This window comes from Cyclopterus lumpus, chromosome 24, assembly GCF_009769545.1.
Source record: "Cyclopterus lumpus isolate fCycLum1 chromosome 24, fCycLum1.pri, whole genome shotgun sequence".
In the NCBI taxonomy this organism is placed as follows: domain Eukaryota; kingdom Metazoa; phylum Chordata; class Actinopteri; order Perciformes; family Cyclopteridae; genus Cyclopterus; species Cyclopterus lumpus.
The window spans coordinates 13,739,510-13,766,980 of NC_046989.1; the positions used below are offsets into that span (position 1 = coordinate 13,739,510).

Genomic DNA, 27,471 nt, shown 5'->3' on the forward strand with positions numbered 1-27,471 from the left:
GTAACAGTCACATAAAAAGGTGCTCTCGCTCTGTTTCAAGCCATCCAATTTCAACAGGCAGCTAAAATAATGAGACTGCTTGACAGTTGCCTTCAGTATTGAGGCCATGGAGGGTGAGGAGATACAACTGTGAACTGGCAAAGTTAATAGTTGTCAAATGAGTCCGCTCTCTCACAATGGGAGCACCCAAGTAGGGCAGAGTGGCTGAGGCCGTAGTCAACGTCGATCAAACACTAAGAGGAGCCCACTACCACCCGTTACCCCTAACACACACACACACACACACACACACACACACACACACACACACACACACACACACACACACACACACACACACACACACACACACACACACACACACACACACACACACACACACACACACACACACACACACACACACACACACACACACACTGTTACACTCTTTCACCACACAAATGTGACTGGCAGATTGCAGAATTCAACGAGAGCCATGGCAGCTGTCTGGTCTCCTCAGAGGCTATTAGGTGGGAGGAATATTAAAAAATGGGATCGCAGCGTGTGTGTATGAAATAGAAAGTACACCAGATAACCTTCATTTTAAAGCAATGGAGAGATGCAGAGCCGTAAGCTAATATGACAATTTCATAACTGATTGTTGGTCTGATGTTGGAGCAGACGGTGCCGAACAGATTTCAGGATGTCACAGATTTTACACAGCAACTGTACTGGCTGATGGATTTTCTGCCGGTTGAAACCTGTCTGACCAAAACCAACTGCTCAGATGAGACTTGTGACAGCACGCTTACAAGCTGCATCACAGTTTGGTCCGGCAACAGACCGGAAAGCACTGCAGAGGGTGGCAAAAACTGCCCAACGCATCACCGGTACTCCACTCCCTGCCATCGAGACCGTCCCCCTCAAGCGCTGCCTGCCGAGGGCGCGCAGCTGTCACCTTAAACTAATATCCTTGATCGGATCAAGTGAAAGTTAAATAAAAAGTTGTATTTCTCTGTAGGGTCCTTTCCATGATGTTGTAAGACACTTATAATAACTAACAAACTCTTTTAGAGGATGTACATTGCTGCCGGTTGAAGTGCTCTTTATCAATAATTTGATTGCTTTGTAATAATTGTTGCTTCCACCAAACTAGCTGCCTGCATCTACAAATCTGTTGCATTTCAGGTTGAAGATATAACAGATTTTGCTTCTTCAGTTTTTGTATCAACCTGATTTCTCAAGTTCTATGATGTAAGATATAATATAAGAATAGACATTTTATAAGACACTTCCCTATCAATCTAATGTGTAAAATGTGGGAGGAAGCCCTGTAAGTGTTCAATGGTATCAACATTTAAATTGTAAATGACTGATTTCTAAATATTAAGTTTAATACAAATTTAAAAAAGTCATAATGTGGAAATATCAACCACTTTGAAGTGTGTGAGTAAAGCTAGATAAATAATTCATCAAAAACAAACTTCAAGATTCTTCATCAATGTGGCCTCAGAGGAGACCTAAAAGTCATCCAATACACTGTGGGCGAAAGTTATATATTTAATGAAAAAATGCTACTTCCTTATTAGAATAAAAACTAAATAATAAAAACAAAAACATTTATTACTAGTAGTCTCCGTTCGCTGATTGGGCCGTCTGCTTGGCTCCTAGTGTTGCCGTTTGGAACGCATGCTTGGCCCTTGGAAGTGCTGCTTGCGGCGTAGTCAACAACCTTGTTAACTCAAGGGAAGGAAAGAGAGGTTGGGTTGAAACGATAGTATTTCAATCTGGAAGCAAAAGTAAATTGACGTATTTTAAAGGTCCACTGAGGACGACATGATGGAGTCGGGGTACCCCTGAAACTTGCCCTCGCTGCTGCTGTCGTTTGTTTATTAGTTCGATTATCAATTTAGTTTGCTAGTGCTGCATACTTCAGTGTCAATAGTCAGGTGGTAAAGTCATACTTAATCGTTCATTTAGTTGGCAGTATGCAGTAACATTACTAATTGGTTATGTAGTATTCGAAGACGGCCAGATTGAAGCTGGCCAGGGCCGGGGCTTCGTGGAGTTATTTAGCGCCATAAATGAGTCTGGCAATGGCGGAGTGGCGTCGTTGGCTCGGCGCTCATGCTCGCTGACTCCAGGAGAGAGATGGGAAGGGCGTCTGTAAAGTTATCCAGCATTCGTGTAACGCTGGCACGCTACCACCCGGCATCCAGCAGCCAAAGTGAACTTGCGGTCAATGAGCCGCTGTTTGCCCGGTTGCGGACGTCATGCTGGAGTGCAGAGCCCTGAAACGTTGCTCCTCCTGCTACACACAGCGCTGCATAATTGCTTATTCAAATGTAATTGATATTGAACGTGTCGAGTGTCCAAATTGCACCACGTTTACCAGACAGGTAAAGATCCTTGTTGTGTATTCAGATATAGTTAGATTGTATTTCAGAAACATAGACACACGCTGCACACACACACACACACACACACTGGTTTATGTAATGTTAATACAAATCTGTAACATGTCTTCAATATTGCTGATAAAAGCCTACAAGCGGGATAGAAATATATATTTCCGAGACAATAAAATGTTTTTAAAAACACTGAAGACTATTACTGAAAGTAAAAAAAGCAGCAGCAGTACCGGAGAGCAGTACCAAGATTAATCTGTCTCTACAAGATTGATGACCAGTGACGGTAAGCTCCTGGGCTTTTAACATACGGCAGTCAGGCCATTTTCTGAGTTTAAAAAGCTAGAAAGGAAACCTGTCACATCTGTCAAGGCTGGTACTGAGTCGGACACAATGGTAATGACTGATGTAATAACTTGTCTAATTGCCAAAGGAAATCAGGAGATGGATGAGGACAGCTGAGCTATAATCATCAATCCCAGTCAGGCTTCCATCTTATTCTCTCATCAGCCACCAAATCAAAACTATACAATTTTCTACAGAATAGAGGGTGCAGTTTTCTAGATATACTGGTAATGTTATTCCAGTTGTTCACCACTCCCACTTTTTCTAAATACCGGGTTATCACACCGCTCAGCCTACCCGGGAAAGTGCAATCTGTGTTGCTGGAACAGCGGCGCTGACCGATTGTGGAACCTCAGTTCCAGGAGGAGCAATGGGAGTGGACCAGTGGATCAGCTCTGTACCCTGGCCGGGCTGTTGGGAGGGGCAATGGAAGTTTGATCATCTAATCTACATGTTTTTTGTGGACTTGGATAATGCTTGGGACCGTGCCCCCCCGGGGAGTCCGGTGGGGAGTACTGCAGGAAACTGGAGTACCTGGGCCGTAGCTACAAACCATCTGGTCCTTGTAACACCAAAGTGAGAGCTCAGGCTTCTCACTTGATGTATTACCTCATCAGTAAACATTGTAAACATGAGTGTATGGTCTAAATCGCTTGTTACAAGTCTTCTTCAATACAGCATGATGTTCATTTAGTAAACTATGGTCCCATTTAAAGCCAAACAGACCATAAAGCGGAGTATGCTTCAGGGCAGGCTTACTGTGATTGACAGGTGTATACCAGAGTCGTATACGGCGTCTCTGCGTCCGCATGTGAGAGCTCTGTCCAGATACTGAGCACAAAGTCAAACACGTTTCCAGTGAGTGTTGGCCTCCGCCAGGGTTGTCCATTGTCACTAGTTCCTACCGATTGGTTATGCAGATAATATAATATAATATAGGGTCTGACCACATCATTTGCTTGTTTTATTGTTCTATTATCCCCCCACCCCCCACCCCCCTACTGCTCCTTGCTGCAGTTTGTGTTGCTGTAAACCTCTTTGTCTTTTTTAAATGAATTAAAATACTTGACTCTCTGTGTGATGTCTGCACTCGGGTTCATCCTCTCCAGTGCTTAAAGCAGTCACATTGTCATAATGATGGTAATATTACTAATCAGTGCCAGATGATTGCACAGACATTATTTGAGCAGGGGTCTAAAGTACCATTGAATCAATTCCAATGTAATGTTCATTATTTTCAGTGATGGATTGATTCAAATCTACAGTACTGTACGTTTAAAACATACAGTACTGTATATTTAAAACAGAGTACTGTATATTTTAAATCTGTGATTATATACACCAATATAGCAGGTATCATGTTAAACTTGTTTCAACATAAAGGACTAATTCCATTTATTCAGGGAACACTTGCTAAGTGTATTTGGGAGGGCAGTTGTTGCTGCATGTTAGAAGTAATATGTTAATATTAGAAGCAGCTCACTACTTTCTGTTGTTATAGTTAACAACAACAACAAGTTGTGTGGGTGAAGGGCATGATGTTACCATAGTCTGTTTTAACTGTAGCTTGTAAAAATATGTAAAATGAGATATGCAATTAGTACTCCAGTATGCAAGAGTTTCTGGGTATTCACTAATTAGCGGCGTTTCTTTCGAGCTGCCATCGGTCTGATCAAGTTGTTTAGCCCAACGGCTACAAAACAAGCCAACCTACCGAAATCCTTCACGCGTTTGATATGGGAAACATAACACGTTATATAACCTGGGGTAAACTCTGCACGGAAATTTAGGAAGAACTTCTGCACCCGTATGCCAGCCCACCGGGAATGTCCCTGACCTCCACACAGCATTGAAGAGGTGTGTCAACTAAGAGACCTCAACACTACTCAGAGCCTTCATCTGAAGATGAGTGCCATCCAACCCCACATTGTACCAGCTACTCATAAATATCCATCACTGTGTTTGTGTTTTAAGTCCTTCCCAAGTACTTAGAAACAACTAGTTGGATTCAAAAGAGTGATTTAATAAATCAGGTTGAACCATTACAATTTAAGAAATATTTTTGCTAGTCTGGACTTAAAATGTGTAAATCTGTATTGCTCTCCAATGAAGCACAATGTGCTAACTAAACAGGAACTAAATGTCACAAAAGATATATCTTTTGCAAATGAAGGTCTATCTGTTCACATTGAAAACGTATCTGTTTCAGATTAAGCAAGATTCATAATGAAATATCCAATCATGCTCACCTGACTGACGGTATTCCGTCAGCTGTTATTGGCATAACATTTTGTAATTGGAGGTATGTTGTGTTATATTTGTCAAATCAGAATTTATCAGATCAGATATTTCCACCCGACTCAACAGTTACACTTGAAACAACTAATTCGATAATTAATTCGTTATAATAAACGGATAAAACTCCAATTAGTATATTAGAATTAGGCTTAAACTAAGTCTGAATTTATAAAGAGTTTGTGCAACCGCCTTCTGGTGCCTGGCACTGTTAAGCTTTTTGCCTATAGTGACTTCCACCAGTCATAATGGTTCATAACACTAGTCATAACACATTATGAAGCCTTTTATAATGATGTAAGGTCCACTATCATAAGATTTCATAATTGCTGGTCACTCACTGACATTGTAGAATAATTATTTCTTTCACTTTACAAAAAGCCAACACTGACCACTTATTGTGACTTATAACCAGCTTATAATGTTTGCATGCCCATCCCTCAGGAATTGCATCACTTCAGTTAAAGAACCCAAAGCACACTTAATCAGCGTATAATCACAGTATAATCCATTACAACAGTGATGATAATACGTTATAAAAGCATTATGATTTATTACAAATATATTAATTATAATACACTATGATCCTAGCATAAAAGAATGTCAATGAGATATTAAGTATTATGATACTTGACCACATAGTGATTATAAAATGTTTTTGTAAAGATTATTGTTGTTGTAAAGTATTACGGTATAACTATGATTATATAGTGCTATAAATAGATTGAAGCAGAAGTGTTTATAAATCATTATAGACGTTGGCGTCACAGAAAGTGTTACCAAATGGGTAAATGTAATGTTCATACACCAGAAAGTAAGTAACAGCAACGACAGAAGAGAAAACAGTTGTATGTCACGTGTGCAAAGATCATGGCTTACTTCAGTGCTCCACAGAGTACCCTTCATTAATTTTACTTTGACTGAATTATCAATGTATTGCTCTTCTCCACTGACCTTTGCACTGAGCGAAGAAGCACTCTGTGGAAGAGTTGGATAGATGGGTCGCAACCTTCTCCAGAAGGTCAGCCAGCACTGAGGAGAAAGAAAACAAATACGTAAACAAAATGTATGCTAGTACAGCCTCAATAAATCTTGAGTTCACAAAAAATTAAATTTACAAATTCGATCCTTCCAACTATTTAGAGAATGTGGATAATATCATGTTATATAAACTACGACAGTAATCAACCCTGTTACAGAGTATGTGGTCTGGAAAAACATATTTCATGTGAACCATACAGTATGCATGTTTAATGTAGCAAACACTGAGTCATTGGCATAAAAGAAAGGCCCAAAAAGTCCCATAGTTATATAGTTCATAAATTAAGCAGGATTAGGTCTAAACAGAGAGATATCTAACACAGAAGATCATGGTTCAGCTGCAGAAACACATGTGCAATAACACCATCGATATACTATGTGAATGTGCATCCACTCATATCTCTAGGTTACTTAACGTAACCCCGGTTCTGTGATAACAGAGTGAGGCGTTTCACTACAGGAATCGCTTCGGTGTGACCAACTATGGAAGCTCCAATGACACCACATCTGTCAGTGACAGACAGGTCGAACTGTGCTAGAGCACCGCCCCCTCACAAATCATCATCGAAAACCCCTACAACTATAGGCTAGAGATATGGCCTCTACAATCCAGTGGGACAGCCTCTGGCGGGACAATGGCTTGCCTTTGTGAAGAGTGGCCCAGGACACAAACAGCGGATCTGCTTTCCTGAAACCTGCCGATCTACTCACATACACATGCAGTGCTCGCACCGGTCATAATGCATTTGCTCCTCTGACGAAGAAAAAGGAGGTGGGTGAAAAGCTGAGAGCTCCACCGTGGAACTTCTGTACACTGACTCCCCCACCTTCGGCACCAAGGCCGGGTTGGACCGCATACAGACCTTGGCGAGCCCTGGAGCAAACTGCAAGCAGGAAGGGAATGTATGAAGCCTGTAAGTCACTCACACGCTTTGCTGTGGTTAAAGCCAAGAGCAACACTGTTTTGAGTGAAATAAACTTCATCCCCACCGCCTCCATAGGCCTCCAACACCACCAATAGATCCTACAGCGGAACCAGGGGCCTGGAAACGGGGGACTTACGGAGAGCACCTTTCAACTTCTGAACACTGGAAAGGAATAGTGTGCCTCAGATCCTCAAAAACTCACTTTGGAGGCTGCAGTGTTTAGTTATATTTTAAATATATAGGTGTTTATAATATTCAGTCCACCTTACTTGATATGAATATTCATGTTCTCCTAAACATGCCTGTTTATGTACTAAAATGCTAATAGTTAAAGTAACAGCCCCATTTCTGGTCCATTTTAAGTACTGTATTGAACACATTTAATCTATTTCAATGCATTTTGATTTACTTTTTACATGATGTGTAACGGCTGCTAATGACCATTGATAGCCACCTCCTACTCAGCATTTGGCTTCGGCTCGCCACCAGTTTAACCCTTTAACAAAGCTGAATCTTATCCGGTTCTGTACTTGAAAAGGACTCGTCTCAAGTGGCACCAGGGAAGGGAAGCAATTTCATAAAATACTAATGTGTTAAAAAAGCATTCATCATACAATGACAGGCAACAATTTTTCATATGTGATCAAAGAATGGGCTTGATGTTGAAATAGAAATTAGCTTAAGCTCTTCTCAAATACCCTATTTTTCCTCCATTACTTATACGTCAACATAAAAATGATTTATGTTCATGCAGCTGCTTATACGTGCAACAATGAAAGCTTCTGTAAAAAAAAAAAAAAGCTGGCAGTGAAGCCAGATAAGAAAACATAATCATCACAATGCAACCCAGAATCTCATTGACATGCTGTTGAGGGAGATCAATTGAGCAATCAATATGCCGACACGATCTTGGACAAGGAAACTGTTCTAATCATCAATGTTTTGATGAAGAGATAGTATACTTCATCATTTTCGTCTTAGAGCGGTGTAGAAGCCTTTTTAAAGCACAAGTGAAAATCAAAGTTTCTTTATATGCAGAGTTAGACATAAGGAATGTTCCCTAAATTGCCTAGGAAGTTAGTCAATTTAGATTTTAATAGATTTAAATGTGACAATTCCTTTCATTGAATGTTTCAGAGAAAAACGTAATACCAGGTTTTGCATGGTTAATGGTGTGTCAAAAAAAATAACACTTCTACAGCCGAGGGGAGCTTAAAAGATAGTCAATCTTGATCCTGGTCTTCCAGTGAAAAGCTTTGAAATGAGCGCCGTTGAGCAGAGAGCGGGTGCTTTTACGGGCTGAGTTCAACAGCGTGCCGATGAAAGGAAGCAATCACTGTACAGTGCATGCATTAATGACAAGATTGTCAGCCCTCCGTCATTTTGAATGTATTTCAGTCTTTTTTGAATCACAGCCAATTACTCCTACATAAGAAAAGTAGGCGCCGGTGCCATTTCATAGTGCCTGTCAATGGCAGTGATGAGGAGCTAATGGCCATAGGATCCGTGTTATCGTGGTGAGGAGGTGTGTGTGGTGCACCTGTAGCAAAGTGGAAGACATCAGCAGATAAAGTAGTTCCATACAGAATCCACGCTGCACTATAGTTTTACTGTATAATATAGAGTTCTTTTTTTGTTCTTATCATTCATGATTTACTCATGAACACATTCGGCACATTTTGGCCGAGATATACAGGACTGTCTCAGAAAATTAGAATATTGTGATAAAGTTCTTTATTTTCTGTAATGCAATTAAAAAAACAAAAATGTCATGCATTCTGGATTCATTACAAATCAACTGAAATATTGCAAGCCTTTTATTCTTTTAATATTGCTGATTATGGCTTACAGCTTAAGAAAACTCAAATATCCTATCTCTAAATATTAGAATATTTCCTCAGACCAAGTAAAAAAAAAAGATTTATAACAGCAAAACAAAATCAAACATTTGAAAATGTCCATTAATGCACTCAGTACTTGGTTGGGAATCCTTTTGCACGGATTACTGCATCAATGCGGCGTGGCATGGAGGCAATCAGCCTGTGGCATTGCTGAGGTGTTATGGATGCCCAGGATGCTTCAATAGCGGCCTTTAGCTCATTTGCATTGTTGGGTCTGGTGTCTTTCAGCTTCCTCTTCACAATACCCCACAAATTCTCTATGGGGTTCAGGTCAGGGGAATTGGCAGGCCAATCGAGGACAGTAATGCCATGGTCAGTACACCAGTTACTGGTGGTTCTGGCACTGTGGGCAGGTGCCAGATCATGCTGGAAAATGAAATCCTCATCTCCATAGAGCTTTTCAGCAGACGGAAGCATGTAGTGCTCTAAAATCTCTTGGTACACAGCTGCATTTACTCTGGACTTGATGAAACACAGTGGACCAACACCAGCAGCTGACATGGCTCCCCAAACCATCACTGACTGTGGGAACTTCACACTGGATTTCAAGCAACTTGGATTTTGCTCCTCTCCAGCCTTTCTCCAGACTCTGGTGCCTTGACTTCCAAATGAAATACAACACTTGCTTTCGTCTGAAAAGAGGACTTTGGACCACTCTGCAACTGTCCGGTGCTTCTTTTCCATAGCCCAAGTCAGACGCTTCTTCCGTTGTCTTGAGTTCAGAAGTGGCTTGACCATGGGAATACGGCTATTGTAGCCCATTTCCCGGACACGTCTGTGAACAGTGGCTTTTGATACCTGGACTCCAGCTTCAGTCCACTGTCTTTGAAGCTCCCCCAAATTCTGGAAACGACTCTTCTTCACAATGCTGTTAAGACTGCGGTCATCTCTCTTGGTTGTGCAGCGTTTCCTGCCACATTTCCCCCTTCCAACAGACCTTTTGTGGATGTGCTTTGACACTGCACTCTGTGAACAGCTTGCTCTTTGAGAAATTTATTTTTGTGTCTTACCCTCCTGATGGAGGGTGTCAATGATGGTCCTCTGGACAGCAGTCAGATCAGCAGTCTTCCCCATACTTGTGATTTTGTTTACTGAACCAAGCTGAGTGTTTTTCAAGGCTCAGGAAACCCTTGCAGGTGTTTCGAGTAAATTAGACGATTCAAGTGATTAGTTGAATACCCTACTAGTATACTTTTTCATGATATTCTAATATTTAGAGATAGATATTTGAGTTTTCTTAAGCTGTAAGCCATAATCAGCAATATTAAAAGAATAAAAGGCTTGCAATATTTCAGTTGATTTGTAATGAATCCAGAATGCATGACATTTTTGTTTTTTTAATTGCATTACAGAAAATAAAGAACTTTATCACAATATTCTAATTTTCTGAGACAGTCCTGTATTATCAAGATGAACGCTATGTTATCATTGTGCTACTAGAAGGTAGAACGTCCAGCCTACAAGGCAAATCTGCGGTGAACCAGTGGCCTACCCTTTCCAGTTAAGATGTTGGGTTTGGAGGTCATGGCTTTGCAGTACTGTCTCCGGCAGATCTCCATCCAGCTGTCCTCATTCTTTAAGTCTTTAGATAATGGCAGAAAGGTACTGACCTCAGGGTCTGTATGTGGGAAAAAAACATATATATATATATATATATATATATAGAAATCACAATACACCTTCACCATGGCAGCTACATCAAAGTCCCTCTTACCCTGTGAGTTATGGTGGATCTTTGGTGGGTCCAAAGTGTAGCAGTGAGGTAGAGGATAGCTTGAACACATCGGCCAGGGGTAAGGCTCTTCTCCCTGGAATAAGCAGATGAATAAATCTGATTGATCATTTTGGCCACCTCATTACACCCTAATACAATGATTACAAACAATCTACAAGAGTAATCATATTTGCATTGTTGTCTTTGATTTGTTTCTGCACCACACTAAGTGGATACATGTTTTGGCTGTTTATGAGTTTGCTCGGTTATTGATGTGTCATTATGTTGAATTGTTAGTATTGGTTTATAATTTAATAACATTTCAAACGATGAACAGGGCAGGACAGTTACATGGAGATTCATTAATTAAGGAGTAATTGTTTAGGACAGAGCTGGCACCAGTTATTTGTATGCCATCAATTGTTTCCTCCTTTCTGTCTTTATTTTGTATGTGTAACCCACTGCTAGTCTTGCATTAATTATGCTTGTCATATCTTAGTTTAAAAGTACTATAACTATGGAGTCATAGCTCAGCTAGGCTTGCCCAAATAGAGTGCTCTAAATGTTAACAGGGTTTAGAAAGCAGGTCTGTTCATCCGACTGTCTATGCCGCTCGTGATGATCCCTGCTGGTATTTGAGAACATGCACACAGCCCTCTATGTTGGTAAGTTGATGATGATGATTGCATACGATCCTTATTCAGCTATGGAACTCTGCTACTGTTGTAGGTAATAGTTTTTGAGGTACTTCACTTGTTCCCTTTTTCCTAAAAAGAGTATATAAAGAAATACTTTCCACATGGGTATTAATTCATTTAAATAAAAATCTCATGTATATTTGTATCTTTTCACATTATGGTCCAAATGCTGTTTTTCCATAAACTATGGAATTCAGGTGGATAACAGTACAGTCTATACAACCATATTCAAAGATACTTAGACTGGAAGCTCAGAATCAGCCTCATAAAACCCTACATGTAGAATAACTTTAGGAAGTAAACTGCAGAGTGGTGCCTACAGTCCTGCACAGGGAGCAATGAGATTATAATATGTTTGGTCATAATGTTCCCTGGTGAATGTGCCCTTTAGTAACAGTTTTTATAAGAAACATTCATTATTGCCTCACAGTTGGATCCCTCCACCAACCAGTCAAGATGCAGTTTTACATCCATAGATGTCCAAATTGTCATCATTTGATATTTTTGTCCTATCTGAAATTCATAGCATATTCATTATGGCCAAAAACCTTGACCGTGAAGAAATTCCCTCCAGGTGTTCCTGAGATATTGCATTCATAAACATGGAACATATGGACGGATGGCGAAGGAATAAAAACATGACCATGTCTGTGGAGCCATCACTGCATAGTATAGTCCATTGCAGAAGTACAACACATCTAACAGTTTAACTATTTACAAATAAAATAGTTGAATATTTTAATTATTTATTGAAGATGAAAGACATCATGGCATTCATTCGGTCTTTGTGTAGGCAGTACTTCTCATTTTTAACCAACAGTGGAGTACAAAATCAGTACTAATTTAACAGCTTTCTGGTGCCTGTACTCCCAACAGGTGACAGGGGAGATGACTAAAACAGACTGGTGAAACACACTAAACTAATTTACACCCTCACCTTTTGAAATCCTTCATATCCTTTCCTTTACTGCATTAATTAGTTTCCTGTTTAGTGTTCAGCATAAACAACAACTAAATCATTTATATCCATCCCAATACATGTTGAGTAAATAAAGGTGCAGACTTGTATCAACCTGTGGAGCTGTCCAAAGAAACCATCAGTGTCAATGTGTCTTCCCGAACAATACATAATTTCACCAATCTTTTTTTAATGGGGCTATCCAATCAGTTTTGGTGGTAAATTTAGTCGATTGAGGCAATAAATTCCTCAGTGCATGCTATATTGACCCAGAAATCTGAGTTCACAGATGCAAAATCTGTTGTTCTTCCTGCATCTTGTACCATACGTTGATGTAACAGAGACATAGTTGGAGGCCACCTTGTATTTCTCTGGGATTCGCTAGAGCGGACGCTCAAAAACAGAACTTCCTTACAGTATCTTCCCCTTGTATTGAAAACTAGCTTTGTTTCCAACATCCCAGAATATGAAGATGTTATGGACGAGGATACGTTTCACAGTGTTTTGGCGGACATTATTATATTCAGCCGCATTCTTAGAGCCACAGGAAACGGCTGAAGTAATGCAGCGTAGAGAGGCCGAGGCTGCAAGCTGTGCAGGAGGATGTGGCCGGCAGCACAGCTCCGCAAGCAGGAAAACTCAATACAGCACTCAATGAGGAATTTTTTGCTGCAATTGACGACACTTACCATCAACATTAATTGGACATCCACATGAAATGCGAAGGATTTTATTGTCAAGATTCTTTGGATAGTGAAATGTCTCCAAAATTGTCGTTGACCACAGCCTCATAGAAATGCTCCTGTCGTGATGATTGTATATAATTTCTTTCAGCCTGGTCGAACTACCAGGGTGTTAAATTTGACAAGTGGCCCTCAGCATCTTGATACCGAAGCACAAGGCACCGTTTAGTGTCTGTATGAGACGCACCATGCTTTCAACTAACTTCTATGTAATCCCATCCGAGCCATTATTAGGTGATCAGAGCGACGGACGTAGTATAAAGAGTAAGAAAGTCCACTTTGGGAGGGAGGGGTGGTGGATGGATAAAAAAAAAACACACGACTTTTACTCATGGGGTTCAATCATTCAATCCATTGATGATTTTTACTGACCACATTATGTCATGTGAAGCTACGTCTCTGAGTAACAAGATGTTATGTTCTGTAGGTCACGAGACGTTACAAGCGTATCTATTTTAAGCCAAACCATGTTTTCTCTCACCCCAGCCCAGCGGTTTTGTGGACACAAACCTTTTACTTCAACCCCAATGATTAAATGGAGATTTGACTCGTTACAAAACAGTCAATCCACAAGGAGAGGAACTAGAGATGTACAAAGTCAAAAACCAGGTGACGATGAAAAGTAGAGCATAGCTGACCTCTTGCAGTGCTCGAGGCGGAAGCTTCCTCTCAGACGGTCCTCCAACCAAACTAACGCGGACCAGCACGTGATTCCTCTCCACTGATAAGTTGTCTATGATTAACTCCCTGAGAAGGTTTTAAGAAAGGGGATTAAACAAAAATCGAATTGTAAGAGGTGGTACAAAAGGAAGAGAAGTAATCTAGAAGACGGTCAATGGCCTCAGGCCCTAAAGTATTATAAGTGTTCATTCACTGAGATGTGTGTGCTCTGGCATGTTGGCAAGATGACAGAATGAGAAAGACATTCAAAGAAAAAGGACAGTGGGCTTGATGTAGAATACACTGCATGTCCATTAAATTACATGTATATTTAAATATCTTTGGTGCGCACATCATGCTAATTGATAAACCATCCAGTTCAGTGACACATCAAAACTTCCCTAATGTGTTGAAGCACAGATAACTTTCTTTGAAAAGTCTTCTAAAAGACTTTGTGCCGAGTTGAAAGCCGAGTTGGATGACTGTATCATTACTGCAAGACAAGTAAGAAAAGAAAGAGGGAGGGAGGGTTTCAATGCTTAGAATTTTAGATTGTCGAATATCCCAATTATAAAGGCACTTTAGGGTCGAAGTGTGCCATCCTTGGTGGATAGTTCTTATAGCTGAAGCAATTTGGACTTTAATTTAATAATAAAGGAGACTATTTTCTTGCACAGTTGGCCTGTTTGCCACAAAATGTAATTTGCATATATTTCTTTGTGAATAAAAAAAAAGTCACATTACTCAAAGCTCAAACAGCAGGGGTCAAATAAATGTGCAGATTGCTTAGCAGTTTTGGTGATACTGTGTGTTACTGATAGCAAAAATGTCAACGCAGAAAAGAAGCATTAGGGGAAATGAGTGACAACAAAAAGAAGGGTAAATAAATCAAGTTTTAAAATGAAAATGGAACACGAGAGAAGAGGAGGAAGAGATGATGTCTGGGATGATAATGGGAGAGGGAGAGAGGGCACAGAAGGGAGATGGGAGAATAAATAAAGTCATCATTCTCCAAAAAATGAGCAAGGACTCAGATATGCTATGTGAGTTGGCATTTCAGGGCTATTGTTATGTGTAATCAATAGCAAAAGCTACTGCCAGCCATTACCAAGCGAGAAGGGCTCTTGAACACCCACTTTCAGGAAAGGCCTTTTCACTGTCTTTCCAATTTATTTAATTGTATTTGTGGCAAGGCAAACAAACAAACAATTTCTCATCGTGAGCAATGATTACATCAGAAAGTGCTCCATCATATCAGGATGATGCACAGAGCAAAAAGCCTTTACTGAACAAGAGAGAGAATGAATGTGTGCAAGTCAAATGCACGCAATGTGGAAACTATTGAAAGGTCGAAATGTTTTAAATAAATTCCTTACGTTCTCTACAGTCAACTGAACTTTCTAGAAAAAGCTAAAAGGGCAACGTCCAAGTACAGAGAAATTAAAGGAGTAGTTTTGGGAAATACTCAAATATTCATTTTCTTCTTCCAGTTTGATGAGAAGATCAGAATCAAGCTTCTATCAGTGTGTGTGTTAAGAACAGAGCTGAAAATGCCATTTTGTCTACAAAGACCTACGACAACAATGTTAACTGGTGAGTTTTAAATGTGTTGGTTGGAGTCCTTCAACCAGGATAGCCATTTCACTTTGCTTAAGCTAACCAGCTCAGGCTTCATTAACATTCATGCTTTTCATCTTACTCTTATTACCCAAAATGTAGGAACTATTTCTTGAAGTGAGAAGAAAGCCTTTCTTGGTTACATTACATATATATACACACACACACACACACACACACACACACATATATATATATATATATATATATATATATATATACATATACTGTATATATTACATTAAATACAATTGTAATGCAGATTCTATTCCATCTTTTTTCATTGTCAACTAATGACAAGATCCAAACCAATAAGGCACGTATCACTCACTTACTTTCTGACTTCCTTTACATCCATAACCAATAGTGATATAAATAATGACATCATTATGACCGAATTGTTGAAATAATTGACCATATTAAAACTCGCCAACTGTCTGTTGGTTCATACCCATCATCTGAGTCCAGCTCCGTAACATTCTCCCTCTGACTCTTCAGCAGCAGAGAGCAGATGTTGTACTGGCTCTCCAGCAGCAGGAAGGAGTCCAGATTACAGCAGAGAACACTGAGCAGTCTGTAACAACACATACAAACAAAACATCAGAAACACAGCGAGTTCACACAGTAATGCAGTCGGACTACTGTACAGCAGAACCATGTAGAAAGAGACGCCATTTGGACCTTGGTCTATTTCCCCCCCGGCGTTTTATGTCTGCAAGTGCTGGATCAGTCATCACAATTATTCACCAGCTCACCGTAGCCAATCGTAAGCTTTGTTAAATACGAACCCCTTGGGGAAAACGCTTCACGGTTCATTTTCAGTTGGTAATGACACCAGGCTCAAGCAGCATTTTGAGACACTACAGTGTGTTGTAGCTCGGTGTATTAAATGATGCAACGTCTGTAAAGAGAAAAACATCTTTTAAATGTCAGCGTTACTGACATTTGTTGCTTTTATTAGCAACAATTGTTGGTGGAATAAAAACTTTTATCTATGGAAACAAGGGTGGTAACCCATTTCCCAAAACATCATTTTCCATTCCACCACCTCTTTCCAGCAGCAGCAGAGTTCACCTTAATTTAGACTGAATTATGTGTGTGTCACTGGCGTGCAGCATTAATCAAAACAATCTAGTCAATTGTCATATTGTCTACCTACTGTGCGCTCTACCCCATCGATTAATTTGGAAAAACTTGTAAATATCAGTGTTAAATATCACATTCTGCAAAAATGCTTCATGCGCTTTCTTGCCGGGAAGTAGATCAATACCATTCTCACATCTGTGAATGAAGTATGGAGGTACAGCCCAGTAGTCACCTAATAGACTGATTCAACTACTTGTGTTTGATATTAATCAGACCATCCGGTCAAAGTTGTTTTCCTTCATCTTTTTGTGAAAAATAACCATTAGCAATTAAATTAACCGAACACAGTTATTTTTACACCTATAAAAAGGCAGTTTAAAAAAAATCTCTGATCCTGCTTTCCATGAACTATGATTTCAGCTAATGTGCATATGCTCGTTCTTATCCTGACACATAGGTGTTAACTCTGCATGCGGTTTGGTGTTGGTCCTTGTGAAACACATCGCTGCTTTTAAGCAGCTGCTTCATTTCCTGATGTGCTGGGCAGTTGCCTGGACGACTGTTTGACTGACAGCTTGACTCAGTGATTCTGACAGCAGCACAGCAAGAGGCTGAGAGGCTGTCAGGCCGTCTGACCTATCTCTGTTTTAAACTAAGGAATGGGGAACAAGGCCTGTTTCCAGTGTGTCTGCTGTCTCACTCATAGGCTTCTCTTCAAGTCAAGTGGGGTGAAGACTGACTTTCCAATCCGATGTCTTTGAAAATAAAAAGCTGTTCTGAATAGCAATTTATTGGAAAACAACAGCATTAGTAATTGTGTTGCCTGGAGGAATATTTACTCAACTAATTATCTTTGTCATAATCAATTTATATGCAGATTTATTTTCTCTCTTAATTGTTTAATCTACAAAAAAATGCCAAAACCCAACACTGATGTTACCGTCAGACTAACTAACTAAGAAAACCACAAAATACTGTCTCCACATTTTTTGGTGAGATAGTGGCGAACAATAAAGGAAGACCACCATCTCTGTTTTGGTTTAGTTTCAGTCTGCGTCCAAGCTTTAACCTAAAGGAACAAACTACGGGGTCAGTGAGCGGTTGACCAACCAAGAAGAGGATCAGAGCGGGCTGGCCCCAACCACGCAGCCGGAAGAGCTACCCGGGGTTCAGGTAAGGCCTTCATTCTTTCTTGTCCAATCAAGGCATGTTGCGGCTCGTTAGAAGCTGACACAGACATAAGACTTAACGGCAATTACGTTCCCTCAACAAGGCATTATGATAGTTTGTGCTTTTATAATTGTGCCAAGGGAAACACACGGCTGGACTGTGAAGGGTTTTGAAAAACTACAATCCATCTTATTTGGGAGTTGTTGACGTTCATGCTGACAACCCACTTATCTTGTGTTGAAACACCTGTTAATGACAGATGATTACTCCAATGAGTGATCTGCTGGCCAGTACGAACGAAGATCAAGCCGCGTGATTGATTTGTCATACCTGAAGTGAAATGCATATGCTCAACTATTGGGGAGGCTTATGTCATTGACAGTCAGGAGCTTCTGCGGAAATTAACCCTAAAATTATTCAAACGGTGCCGTAATCCAAAGAATATCTCTGGAAATGTGTCCATAAGAAGCAATCATATTCTGTTGGTCTATGAAAAATGGCAATTACTAGTCAAATCAGTCTGCAAGTTCTGCTTATATGATTCAAAAAGAGACTAAATTGGTAACTGCGCCACTCTTTAGGAGTGAAAACAATTGCTTTCATAATCTGCTGATCATCAGGCAGCAGACTGAAAACTCCACAGGCTGTGTATGTGCACAACACTGCATACCCCCCCCCCCCCCCACACACACACACACAGGTTGTGTATGTGCACAACACTGCATCCCCCCCACACACACACACACACAGGTTGTGTATGTGCACAACACTGCATCCCCCCCACACACACACACACACACACACAGGTTGTGTATGTGCACAACACTGCATCCCCCACACACACAGGTTGTGTATGTGCACAACACTGCATGCACCCCTCCCCCCCCACACACACACACACACACAGGTTGTGTATGTGCACAACACTGCATCCCCCCGCACACACACACACACACAGGTTGTGTATGTGCACAACACTGCATCCCCCCGCCCCCCCACACACACACACACAGGCTGTGTATGTGCACAACACTGCATACCCCCCCCCCCTCCCCACACACACACACAGGTTGTGTATGTGCACAACACTGCATCCCCCCCCCCCCCCACACACACACACACACAAACACACACACACAGGTTGTGTATGTGCACAACACTGCATGCACCCCCCCCCCCCCCCCTCCCCACACACACACACACACAGGTTGTGTATGTGCACAACACAGCATCCCCCCACACACACACACACAGGCTGTGTATGTGCACAACACTGCATGCACCCCCCGCCTCTCAACAACACCATGAAACGTTAGCACACTGTGGGGATATTCATTAATCTGTCACTATAGAGCCTAAAACAAATCAAAGTAATCTCTTCCACTCTGTTGTCCATTTTAGGGTGCTTTCACATCCGACTTCTTTTTTGACAAAGAAATATTTATTTTCTTTTAATTATGACGAATAATAATTTCATTGTTAACTCTTTGACCTGCGACAAGACTTTGTTTTCGTTGTATAACTAAATGTTTCAGGCTGAGACGTATTTGTTTTGTTCTTTTCGGTTTCACCCTGACCTGAGAACATCTGGACCTTTCTGCAACACAAACATCCTCTTTGTCCTCTTTTGACAGCTTATATCCTCCAACTTTATGCATAGGTGGTATTAACAAGATTGTGTTATGTGTGTGTGTCTCATTGCTGGTAAATTGTGATGTCATATTCATAATAATTTCTGTATTGATGTTGCTGGGGAGAATAAATCAAACCAGGTTTAAATGCACGCAGACAGACACACACACACACACACACACACGCACACACACACACACACACACACCTACAAACAATTCAGACAGGGGATAAATATGCGAGAGTGATGGTTGCCATGGCTTTCAGTAAAAAGGGTGTGTGGGATATAGCTCTCATTAGCTTGTGAAGATCAAGAGGGGTGGCTTCTGTTTTTTAAGAGGGGCTGCACTTCAGGGCACGTTTGCCCGACAGTCGTGCTGGTGATTAAACCTGCAAAGAATATGTTGCAATGAAAATACATAACCTATAAAGAAGTTGTGACAAATTGCTGGCATATAAGTCCAAGGCTGCTTTCAAACTGCTTTGAGGTGAACTCTTACAAGAGCCAATTGTAGAAGTGGTCTGTGTTTCCAAAGCCTGATATATTTCACTCCTCTGCCCCCTGCCTCTTTGCCCCTGCCCCTTGGCCCTGGCCTGGCCCCTGCCTCATTGCCCTGCCTCCTTTGTTGTGCCTCATGCCTCATGGGCCTGACCTCCTGACCTCCTGCCTCTGTGGCCCTGCCTCCTGCCATGGCTCTGCTGATACCCCTCCTCTTCACCTCCTTCTGTTCCATGGATCGTGGTTATCTGGATCGTGGTCCATGCCTGCTACTCATTATTCATAATTTCTGTCATATTCATTGAATGTGTTGTAACTCTGTAATGCTGTTCATCTGTACACATGACATCTATTGCTTCTGTCCATCCGGGGAGAGTTTCTTCCCTTTTTCTCTGTGAAAAGTTTTTCCTGATCCGATGTGATTCTGTGCCATACAAGATAAACTGAATTGAATTGAATAAACATGGACCAGTTATCTGTTATTCATTATCCAACATACGTGATAGGTCGACACCTGTGCTGATGATTGAGGCTGAGTCCCCCCCCACCCCCGCCCGTCTAGTGAGGTCATGTAATTAGTTTGCCTTGACTTTCAGGAGGAAATGTAGACATTCAGAGAAAATAATAAGGTAGCAAAGCCAGTCAATTCATAATTAAACACTAAGATTACATTTCTTAACTTAGGGTGCAATGTAAGAGAGGGAAGCCTTGGAAAATAAATGAAGTAGGGCATTAAGTGACAACTTAATGTGTATGTGCTGTTTGAAACACAGTTTGGTATAATGATGAATCCTGTTGTTTACTGTAGAGCTTTAATGAACTTTAAACTGCAGGGGGCGCTGTTCTCCACTAAATACAAACTTGGCCAAAGCAATACTGCAACAGACTCAGCCACAAGGCAAGTAAGTATAACTTTACAAAACAAACAAAAAATGACACTGCTGCAATATGACCATCCACTATAAGAGAAAAGCCGCACCAGAGCGACCTCCTCGTGCAATGGATGCATGCGTCAGGACACGTTCCAAATATCCAACGCACGGATAGACCACAGCTCGCTCTGCTTCCTGTGACGGTTTAGCTTCTGAAGTGTGTGAAAAACTGCTGTGTTATACTAGTCTGTGGGAACAATGACTGCAACACAATGTCTTTCCAACCATCAGACTAAATAATACGCCCCCAAACTCTTGCTGTTGAGACATCAACCTGAGTCAGGATGTATTCACTGTACATTTGCCACTCGGTGAGAGTCTGTTCAAGGCCCTGAAAACATATTATCTCAATCAGCCTCCTACCATAAAGGATGAAGCTATACATAACCACACCGTTTTGGTTATTTCTATTAAAAGATTTGAACCTTTGCTGTTTTCTATAGTCTGAGGTGGGCTACTCTCAGTTAGATGATGGTGATTACACGTACTTCAGTGCGCCAGTCGGGATACTTGAATCATTCACAGTGGTGGGTTTGCTGATGTTTCCCACTCAATAATATCTGACCAAACCGCACGCACAGTGCTAATAAAGCAGCTAAGCTGAGTTTTAGAGTTTAGCTGTGAATAAAGGAAAGTTCTCTCCAAACTTCATCTGTGATGGTTGCTTGTTGTTTATTCATCAGCATTTAATGATATGAAGTTAAAATTAAAGCAGATATAACCAATGTTGATACTTTCGCAATAATGTATCATATGAATATGTGAAAAAGGTCACGCGTAGTAATGAATCTACAGAGAACTTTGACCCGAATCTCCCCTCGGCTTTCCATTGCTTTGTTCAGCTCATTGTTTAGCTGCTCCGTTCACTCTCACTGCTCTCCGAATGTTGTTTTTCAGCTCTGAACCCCACTATAATCTACCTGCTCAGCACCAAAAGGCAGACAGAAACAGTTAGAAACTGTTTTCTTATTTGTGAACAGTTTCATAACCCAGAACTGCCAGTCAGCTCACTTCATGTTAACTGTGGATTGTTTTGTTAAATGGAAATGGTAACTTAGTGAGTTCTATGTAGCACTTTTATCCAAAACACTTCACAATTTGTCTCTCAATTACCTTTTCACACACACTTAAACTTTAATCGTCACATTTATAGAATCTAACCCCTGCATTTAACCCATCCTAAGCATTTAAGAGCAGTGGTCTGCTGTAAGGGACCAACTTGGTGTTGACTGTCATGCTCAAGGACACTTCGACAGACAGGATGAGCCGAGGATCGAACCAACAACCTTGTGCCGCCCACACAAACATAGGTGCACACACACTCGCAAACACACACGCACACAATTAATATTGTGTTCATTAGAGATAATAATTACCCATTGTAAGTGTATTTACAATACCTGCCATGTGCCTTTGCTGGCATCATAATATGTACAATACAACCTTTAAAACCACTTCTATCTATTTTTACAGTCCATTTTTGCACTCTCCTTTTCTCTCTATATGCTTTTTAAGTACATCTCTTTCTATAAATGTTTTATTAATAAGTCCAATGTGAACTAGCTGCTTTACTGATGCACTTCCCTCTCCTGGAATCAGTAAAGCATCCCTGCAGTATACTGTCTTGCCATATTCCTCCAGGCTGTGGATAATCAGAAAATAGAAGGAAAACAGGCAGCTGTGGGTGATGCTGTGTTAAAAAGGAAGCTGTTTTTTTTGCATTGAACTGTTGAGTTCACATTAGTCATGAGTGTGTGTATTGGAAAACAGTAGTCCCATAGAAACAGTATATACACAACCATACAACACAGTTAATGGTGAAGTGACTGTGAACCCAATCAATCAACAACTTGGCAAAAGACATAAGAGCTGAATGAAATGTCCATTTATTTCACACTCTCTTATCACTGCACCATTTCCCATGTGAGCCAATGAAGAATACAACTGAAATCAAGCTGTGTGGGCTCTTTAGACATAAACTTTGCTGTGTTCATGGCCAACCATTGCTACATTTAGCGACCCAGGCAGAGGCACAGAGTGTAAGTTTGTCAGTGAATCCATCAGTCTGGATGTCAAATGAATCGAGCATCTTGTTCCTTTCACTCGTCTTCTGGATGTTAATAGGAGTGGGCTGACTGACAGGCACAGACTGAGTGAGAGTCAGCGGGGCTCCAAACAAGTCAAAGCTATAGTGATTCAGAAAGCAATGCAGAGCAGCCACCAGAGCACTGCACACACAGCCAAGACACATATGCACATCATCTAGCACAAATAAATATAATAAACCTTAGTTTAAAGCAGACTGTAACCCCTAATGCTACAATATGCAACGTTTCCCACAAATACATATTCAGATCCTTTTCAATTATTATCATTTTACAGTACAGTATAAACTTTAACTCATACTGGAACCCGACTCCAAATTAGAACTTTGAAACAAAAATAAAGGTAGCTTTTCATTTAAGAGGAATTTCTTTACCACCTTAACCCCCATCTCACTTGTCATGTCTGGTCTCTGTGTGCATGTGCACACAAATAGAATAACAAACACACACGCGTGCGCACACACACATACACACACACACACGTATACACACACGTACACACACACACACACACACACGTATACACACACGTACACACACACACACACATATACATACACATACACACGTATACACACACAGCCCAGATTATTTCTCTCTTATCTAGAGAAATCCTTACATCAGCCTTTCAAAGCTGGGTAATCAAAATATAAAGAACCGCATATCAGTCTGCTTTTGCCAGAGGCTGTAGGTGTGTGTAGATGTGTGTGTGCGAGTGTGTGTAGTCACCAGGTGCTAATCAGATACCATGTGCACTGATGTTAAGTAATATGGAAAATAAATATTAAGCTCACCTCAGGCCGAATGTGTGAGACTGCTCATAGTGGAACAGGGAATGAATCTTTGCATCTGAATTCACAGCAATCAGCCTGTCGATCAGATCCTGTGGAGTAAAATTAGAGGGTGTGAAAATAAATATGCAGCAGTTATGGATGTTTACGATGTGTAAGGTGAAAAATGAACATCAGCCTCAGTGTATTGGGGGATTTAGGAGGAGGCCTTTGTGAGGTAAAACAAATGTGTGGGTGGCGCTTGAAGGCTAAATAAAAAGTGCAAACATGCCCTCAAATGGCTGAAGGAGGGATTGCAGGAAGTCCGGACTGCACTGTGTGAAAAACACTCACAGGAACTGAGGTTGGCATCTCTCTCAGGGTGTATTCACTCTTGTTGGCTAGAGGCTGCCTGCCCAGGAGCTCCCACACCGATTGGGAAGAGGAGAGCAGGTTGACAAATGACAGGAAGGACTGGAGAGACAGAACGTGAGATAGACCGAAAGACCATTAGAGGGTTAGAGAAAACAGCACCAAAAAAAAGGAGGGACATTAGAACTCAGAACTCACAATTGATCAAAACAGGGATCATTTTTCAATTAATTTGAAACTGTTTTTGAATAGTGATCGAGCTATCATTTGCTATTTTTATCAAGATTTTATTTTTATTTTATTATACTTTCGTTATAATTTGTGCCTATTGGGTGTGTATAATATTGTTTGTTAAAAGTTTACCTTGAATTAAATTACTAGAAACATACAAATACTAGAACGATAATAGGATAAAAGATAAATGTGATGGCTCAACTAGCCAGTTGACATCCAGGAGTTTACAGTGTATGTTTTAACAAAGTGAACATAAAAGGATGTTATGGGGATGAAAAGATGTGACCGCATGTGAACACAACAAATAATAAACCAAGTCCTCCTGCTCTCATCAATGGATCAAGGAAAAAAGGGAAAACTCAAAAAGCAACAACAAACCCTTTCAATAATTGCATTGATGACAAATGTAATGAATGTTAAATATATTATAGTATGTTTATCTGAGGTCCAATCTTTCATTTGCTCCTGCCGGTTTGATGTTTTGAGTGTGCATTACAGACTTCAAAAGGTCTTATCATCTGCCTGCTTGTGTTTTTGATGTTTTCCAAAACATTGAACACAATGCTAAACTCACAAAAAGTGAAAATGCCCTCAAAGCCACCATTCAACTCTGCAGACATTAGAGCTAATTAGAGCTAATGCAGTTGCAATAGGTCTGTGCTTCATATTTAGTTTGTTTAGGCATTAATATCATCGCACACATTGCGCTAATTCTGTTTGCAACAGTTCTGGCTGATATGGACTTGTAGGTCTGACCGTATGCACGTAACCTGGCAGCTGACCCAAAGATAAGGCAGGCTTTAAAGTCACCAGTGGCAGGTCACAGCTCACACTTCACTGGCTGTCCCTATTCACCTGGCTAGTTTCACTGAGGGAAAGAGAGAGAGAGACGACTTGGCTCCTGTCAGAGGCTAGCATCACACACACACACATGCAGACAGACACACACTTAAGGCCAAAATGAAAGTTTAATCCTGTCCTAGACTGAACCTGAAAATTCAGCCCAAACTTGTACCAAATCGAGGAGCAGCTATATGCAAAGAGGAATATTTATCATGATTTGAAACACTTAGAAACAGTGAACTGCCCCTACAGTCCTGTTTGAGCTTGAGCTGAGACACGTACGGTTTACAGTCAATCAATTCAGCTTGATCCTGTTTCAGAACATACAGACTGGTATAAAGTGAGACTCTCACTCTCACTCGCACATGCACACGCACACACACACACGATACCTTGAGGCAGCTCCTGTCTATGGGGTCCATGGGTGTGGGCATGGGACGGACCACCCCGATATCTTCACTGCCGCACTCAAGAACAGACCACAGCTCTACGACCAGTGCCTGGACAAAACCTGCATCAAGCCAGTGGTAACAATATGGATTTGTATGATCACGTCTGTCTGGGTTAAATTGATCACTACAGGCTGATAATTATTAGTATCACCCAAATGTGTTTTTCATTTTCTTTATTTATAATTCACATTATCATCTAATTGGTATTTATACATGTATTACATGGATATAAAATAACGAAACGGAAAGCTTTGCTGTTTACTGGATTTCATTGACTGTTTCTGCTTTACCTTCAGCTCATTCATTTTCTGTCTCCATCACTAGTTTCTTGTTATTAGACTACACAAGGTCAGCTGAGGAACACCTAGGCTTACTGATGCATCTCTTTGGCTTGTTTTTGGCAGTTTGTCATAACTTCAAGGAGACTACGTTTTTCATTGAGGGAAAATAATTCACAATTTCAATGTGCACGCAACACTAGCCTCAGGTAGCCAGACGGGTGACTGCAAGGCAAAGTATCATGGGAGTATAGCAAAACCAAACAAAAATGTTTTTAATCTGTATGTTGTCATCAAATTGAGCATAGTAAGCGGTCCACTTAATTACAATGTGTAAGCAAATTATTTCATGAGCATCGACATAGGAATAATTCGATCCCAAGCTTTTTGATCCATATAAGCGGTTAATCATTGTAACCATGATCACTATAAGTGTTTTCTATTGTGTTCTATTATTAGTATTATTTGATTCCAAATCTACAATAAAATGTTACACTTACAAATTGTATTGGATGTATTCCACTATCTGTGTATCAGCCTATTTAAAACCTAACTTATGTACCTAATCTCTGGAACGTATTTGGATATGATTCAATACACTACTTGAAAAAGTGTTTAAAAAAAAAAAAAAGATATTAAAGTCTAATTCACATTTCTTGACAGACTGTCTTGATCTTTATAAAATCTTTTTTCATCCACTTATTTGAAAAAGAAGTTGCTTCCTGTGCTGCTCGATGCCAACTGTGATACATGCGGTCTTGTTTCCAAAGTCTTTTTCGTGTGCCGGCATAATGCTGGAAAGTGTTTTGACAAGTAAATGTTTTAGTACCTGATTTGTGCAACGCTGCCACCCCTGGAGCAGTTGCTGCCACCTGTGTCACCATCACCCCGTATCCAAACTTCTCACAGCGGCTCACCTGCAGAAAAAACACAGAAATGTCATAACCCCAAAAAAGATGTACTATATATTTTGCTTGAGTAGGTCAAGAATGAATGAGAAGTTTGGACAGGATAGAGAAAGAAAAAAAGAAAACCAGGGCCTGTAAATGTGTCATTTATGATACAAACTCTGCTATGACACGCCTAGAATCATGAAAAGGCACTTCATAATGCAGTTCAGCACACCGAGGAGAAATCTAATTGAAAATGGATTTTTGCGTGTGCAGGCCCTTCATTAATCACAACACAATGTCACAACTAAAAATAGCCAAAATATAATTACATTACATAATCAAAGTGAAATGCCAGATGAGAGAAGCATTTACAAGAGTGCGTAAAGAATGGCAGCAAATGTAGCCGACAGGGGTCCGTTAAGGTTTTGCCCTAAGACTCAGTGTGTGGGTGCGTGAGAGTCTACAATTTAAATAATGGACAATATTATGTACATAAGACATATGTAGAGTCCAGAGATTAATAAATTCAAGGGGAAAGCAGCATGCAACTATCTCCAGGCTCGTGATGAATACTGAACAGTCTTCAGGAAATATGACTGTGGCCTTGAGGAGCAGCAGGAGCAACACATTCCCACATCTTCTGCAGAGGGAGATAAGGATACCGATGGCATCGGCCTACAGAATGAATGGCTGTCCATCCCCGTGTGGAGATGTACGCTCTACCCACATGGGGCGTAAAAAGGTTTTAAGATGCATTATATTCTGCAGGGCATTATAGGAAATAAAAGCCGGGAAATACTACATACTGTATACTATATTATTATATATTCCAATTAACATATTTCTTTAGCTATAACTTATATGCATGTGTGTTAACAAATAAAAGAAGTACACAGTGTGATGTATTGCCATCAAAG

At 40.6% G+C, this 27,471-nt stretch overlaps 1 protein-coding gene across 1 annotated transcript in view; it reads right to left on the reverse strand.

Annotated features, from left to right (window-relative positions):
- The window catches only part of tbc1d32 (TBC1 domain family, member 32), a 66,674-nt gene that overhangs the window by 21,085 nt on the left and 18,118 nt on the right, over positions 1-27,471 (reverse strand). The window contains 9 exon segments of the mRNA XM_034528045.1: positions 5,985-6,062; positions 10,391-10,516; positions 10,613-10,706; positions 13,650-13,758; positions 15,740-15,862; positions 23,507-23,595; positions 23,837-23,956; positions 25,324-25,442; positions 26,491-26,578. Of these exon segments, the coding sequence (XP_034383936.1) occupies positions 5,985-6,062; positions 10,391-10,516; positions 10,613-10,706; positions 13,650-13,758; positions 15,740-15,862; positions 23,507-23,595; positions 23,837-23,956; positions 25,324-25,442; positions 26,491-26,578 (946 nt within the window).